Source organism: Panicum virgatum, chromosome 3K (assembly GCF_016808335.1).
Source record: "Panicum virgatum strain AP13 chromosome 3K, P.virgatum_v5, whole genome shotgun sequence".
Lineage (NCBI taxonomy): Eukaryota > Viridiplantae > Streptophyta > Magnoliopsida > Poales > Poaceae > Panicum > Panicum virgatum.
Genome location: NC_053138.1, coordinates 61,133,366 through 61,138,479, shown reverse-complemented (window position 1 = coordinate 61,138,479; position 5,114 = coordinate 61,133,366). Strand labels below are relative to the sequence as shown.

Here is a 5,114-nt window from a genome sequence, read left to right as displayed (position 1 = left end):
TCGCGGCGGCAACGTGATGGGCACCACTTGGCTAGCGGATGAGGATGGAGGCTGGGTCTTGCGTGGAGTTCGTTGCTCAGAACGTGGAGAAGGCCGGGTCGCCAGGAACGTGCGTATGTGGGCGCAGTACTCGCCGGAGTGTGGTGGCGTGGGAGCTGTGGTGTCTAGGTCTATATATGGTCTTGTAATCCTTGTGTTCTAGGTTGAGTCAGTCCATTTTATCAATACAGGCCGTGTGGTGCCCGGGGCGTTCGTCTCCATTGTTGTGCAAGTGCACTGTTCATCTTCTTCAACCTCTGTGCAGCGCGAGTGTGTGGCGTGAGGAAGAGAGCGAGCTGTAGGCTAGACTCCAACCATTGTGTGGTCGCCGGATCGTTGTGTGTGGTCGTCGGGCACATGCACGTGGTCGCCGGATCGTTGCGTGTGGTCGCCGGGCAGTTCGTGGTGGTCGCCAGGCAGCAGCCGGTGATCGCTGGGCTTTCTGACATACTAGCTATAGGAGCATAGCTGATCAAGATGGACCAACCTAGGTATCACTTTATTTGAGGCGCTTAAAATTTTATTCAAGGCAAGCTTCCTTGGTTGGGCACTTGTAGAGAGATTCAGCTGACTTTAGAGGAGCTTGAAATGATTTGTTGATTTCTCCAAATAAACGGAGAAGCGTATTTAAGTAAGCATGCTCTACTGTTAGCTTCAAACATGTAAACAAATACATAGTTTAGGAGAAACCATACTAGGTGAGTACATCATCATTAGAAAACCTTAAACATGGTGCAACGAAACTTGTTGTCGAGTTCCATTAGAAGAGGCTAAGAGATCTCAATTAGCTATCTCTGACATGCTGTCTCGAAGCCTCATGTGTTTCCAATTTCCATGAGCAGCCATTCCTTCCTCATGTTTTGACAGATTTAGTTCTTAAAACTTATCAAAAATTTTTACAGTAGGGATCGATGTAGCATCAATATCTAGATTTCTTCTCATATTTCTTACACAGTTAATTATCACCAACACATTCAGCCGCCATCAAGTGGTCCTACCCCAAGAACACCCTCCTCTGCCCCCCACCTCTGCATGTTCCCACAAAATAAACACCATTGTAATTGAAGAGAATAAAGGATGTTTCCACACATTCTCACGAATAATCAACATTACACTTGTGGAGAATCCGCAGTAGCTAACGACATTAGAGTTAGACGTTGCACAACTAGTAACATACAACTAGGAAAGAACCACTGAAACAAGTTCCCTAGAAACACCATTACATTAATATGCATGGTATGCAGGGCAAACTCAACAAGTCTCACTTGTTCCCGAGTTCCATTAGAAGGCTAAGAGATCCCAATCGGCTATCACTAGCATGTTGTCTCAATAAGCCTCATGTGCTTCCAATTTCCATGAGCACCCATTCCTTCAACATGTTTTTGGGGAGTGCCATAAGAGATCTGAACTGACGATCATCCCGAATAAGCACACTATAGGCTTGCAGCAGGTCGGCACGGGCCAATCTGGGTATCCCTCTCAGCGCCTCAAAGATTTCTTCAGGGGAGGTGCTTTCTGGCACCTGTACAGGTTCACCAGACTTCAAAGATGCTTGAAGTGATTTGTTGACTTCACCAAGCATGTGGAGAAGTGCATCTTCTTTCTCAATATCTACAAACAGTAAATGAGCACAGTTAGTCCTAGTGGACACTGCAGCAGAACAAATACCTCTTTACTTTCTCTATTAAGTCCATATATGCTGCAATTTATTTTCAGAGTTGTCATTCAGTTTATATTGTGCAAAATGATATTATCCCGTTTACACATCTCAGGAAGCTGCTTGTTAAGGATAAGTGACATGAAAAGGCAGAAAATGAGGTTATTAAATTATATTTTTGTCACTAAAAATGAATCTGTTGTAGTGGATGGATGACCAAATTGAAGCTCTGATAAAAGCTAGATCCATGACTACGCATAAGCGAAATTGGAGTTGGATCAAATCTTATCTTGGTGTTGCTTTTTTGTTGGTTTAGTTGCTGGCAAGGATCAAAAGATAGAAAGGGGACAAAAACTGATAAATCAGAGGAAGGTGTGTCTGCTCATCAGTGAATTTGACCCGTCTTGGAAACCAATCATACAAACAGGCCCCAGATGTGAAACTCATACCAAGCTTGCGTGATTTCTTTGCAGCGGATGCAGAGGTACCTTCCCCTTCGCGCTCATCTCCCTGAAACAGGCATTCCCCGACATCATCAGCCTACAGACAGCACGAAGAATGGGCTCAGATTTCCCTGAATAATGGAACAATGCAGCTCAAAAAAAAGGGAGGGGGGACGAAACCCACGCGCACACCTGAGGAACATTATGCGCACTGAACTCCCACAAAAGCACCTCCGCAAAGCTAATCGATTCATAATCAAACACCCCAGCTCGATTCAACCACACACGAAAACACATGAGCGGGCGGCAGGCGCACGTACCTTCGCGGCAGCGCGCGTCACCCGGCCGGGCGCCCCGTCACCCGCGACCACGCCGGGGCAGCACTCGCGGCGCCGCTGCTCGAGCTTCCCGCGCAGGCCCCAGAGCCTCCTGGTGGGGTAGGGGGGCCCACGCCGCTTCTCGGGCCTCGCGGTCGGGGACGCGAAGAAGACGTTGGCCTCGCGGTCGGGGGACGAGCGGGCGCTGGTGAAAACCTCCTGCCAGTCGATCTCGATCCGGCGGCGCACGGGCGCCATCGCCGCCCATGGCTTTTTAGTTTGCGCCGTCGCCGCCGATGGCTTTTTTTCTTTTTGACTTGCAGTTATGAGGTTGCCGTGGATAAAGTTAGTATAATTATTATATATTCAATCTACATGATCAAATCACGAAGAGGGAATGATCGGGCTCGTATACGGGGTATCCATCTATCAATAACATAGGCGGCGAACCATCTCCTCCGCCCACGACTTGATCACATAGATATATACAAATTAACACACGGACACCAATACGTATCTGATACTTATATCAACTTTGTCCGTATCAACACGACATAATTGCCTTGTATGAGTAGAGTACTATGTATTCTGTCGGCCACTCGGGAGAATCGATTGTGAGGCTCGTCAGGCCCGTTACTACTCCCTCCTTCCCAGTTTATAAGGCATACACGTATATCAAGATTCAAACCTTCTTATCTTTGACCAATAATTTGACTATTAAATTTTTGTTTTTATAATGCAAATTTCATATGATTGGATTCATAATCAAATATAGTTTACAATGATTATAAGCTTATAATCAAAAGTGATATAATATATGATAAATAAATGGTCAAAGTGTTGTTTAGAAGACCGTGTCATGTTCCACCATGCCTTATAAACGGGGAAGGAGGGAGTAATATGGAACCCTACTATTGGCCCGGCCTGTTAATAATACGGGAAACAACATGGCTCGGCTCGCTAAAACGTACTGGAGCATAGCGGGTTTGGAGTTTTGGAGGGAGGTTCTTCCCATCTTTGCCCTCGTTTGTAGGAGGTCCGACTCAGCCCAACCCGAGCCTGGGCTAGCCCGTGCACTATCTGATCGGGCCAGACCTGGCACAACCAGACTAACGGGTCGTGCCGTGCTGCTCGTCGTGTCGCATCCTTTGCCCAAGCACAAGCCCAGGAACACATTTCGTTTAGAAGCACAGGGACTCCGTCGTGCCCGTGTCATCCGCCATTCGCCCTGCCGGCTGTCGCTGCCGCCACTCCAGACGCCACCCAGCCGCCGCCTGGCCCTGCCCTCAGCGCCATGCCTGTTGGCCGCCACCCGCACCTGCTGGCCGCCGCTCGCGCCTCCCGACGCCGCGCCCGCTAGCGCCATCCACTGCGCCTCCCGCCTGACGTGCCTCTAGCCTACCACCGCTGCCCGCACCTACGGACGCCGCGCCCGCCGACCGAGCCTGCTGTCCCCGTCGCACCCGCCGGCTGCGCCTGTTGCGCCGCTCGCCGGCCGTGCCTGCAGCGCCGCTCGCCAAAGCTCGGAGAGGAGTGGAGGCCCGTTAGTAGGGAGCAGGGAGGCGGTGGAGGAGAATCGACCAAGAGGATATGAGAGAGAGAAGATGAGGAGTGGCTAGGAGTTAGGGCATTAGTAGGGAGCAGGGAGACGGTGGAGGAGAATCGACCAAGAGGATATGAGAGAGCAGGGGCGAAGGCAGCGGTGGGTCAGGGGGGCTCGAGCCTCCCCTACTCCCACCGGAGCCATAGAGCCCCCCTAGAGCCCCTCCATGGATTTTTGGTGCTAGATACAAGTGAAGGAGGGGCTAGACGGAGGTTGAAGACGACCAGGCGTTGGGTTGCTCATTGCTCACGAGTTGGGCCGAAATGTAACATGGCGGCCCATGAAAATTTGTAGCCCAAGGCCCAACCGCACAAATAGTAAACCGGTCAACCCTAATCCAATCCCAATCCCATCCATCGTGCATCGGGGGCTCCCAGGGGCGGCGGCGGCGCACTTCGCGCGAGCGCGACCACTGGCCGGGGGCGTCGCGCGTCGGCGTCGGCAGGCACACACGGGCGCGGCGAGCCGGCGAGGCCGCGATGGGGTGAGCAGAGCTGCAGAGAAGCTAGGCGCCAGCCGCCAGGCGGGCTAGGGCCAGGCGCCGCGCGCGGCAAGCGGCAGACCAGCTGGGAGCTGGCCAGGCGCGGCGAGCGGCAGGTGGCCCGCGCCCCGCGGCCAGGTGCGGCGAGCGCTGCGCTAGTGCGGCTGTGCGGCCGTCGCACGCCTGCATGGACGAGCGCTGCGCGGCTGCAGACCTGCAGTGTTGCAGCTTGCAGGGCACCATGCACCTGACCAGAGGCCAATCAATTAGGTGAAGTGAACAATTTAATTTATTTTTTTACTTAGCTTTTTGTCTCATTATCCGTGAGTTTATGATTCAATTTTCATTTTCAATAATTCAACATATTTGATTGGTATGACAGATTTTAGAATGTCGAAAAGAACCATACACACATACTTTTCAAGTTCAAGTGCTTCAACTCCACATACTAATGAGGGCACATCTCAGTCAAAGAAACCTAGAGCAGAGTTTAGTCAATCGGACTTAATTGGGGACCCTGGAAAGCGCAAACCTATTGATGATTATCAACCTAAAATTAGAGATCAATTAAAGA

The 5,114-nt window shown here is 51.1% G+C and overlaps 1 protein-coding gene across 2 annotated transcripts; it reads right to left on the bottom strand.

The window, feature by feature from the left end:
• Positions 1–1,100: 1,100 nt before the first annotated feature.
• LOC120700069 lies at positions 1,101–2,777 on the bottom strand. 2 transcript variants are annotated; one of them, XM_039984228.1, is made up of 3 exons: positions 2,460–2,777; positions 2,146–2,236; positions 1,101–1,650 (listed from the first exon to the last, which is right to left on the bottom strand). In XM_039984228.1, exons 1-3 carry the CDS (start codon positions 2,712–2,714, stop codon positions 1,376–1,378), a joined length of 621 nt encoding a protein of 206 aa, XP_039840162.1. In that variant the 5' UTR covers positions 2,715–2,777; the 3' UTR covers positions 1,101–1,375. The 2 variants fall into 2 exon arrangements, with proteins under 2 accessions (XP_039840162.1, XP_039840163.1); XM_039984229.1 differs by having other exon boundaries at positions 2,146–2,206; positions 2,460–2,772.
• Between the last annotated feature and the right edge of the window lie 2,337 nt (positions 2,778–5,114).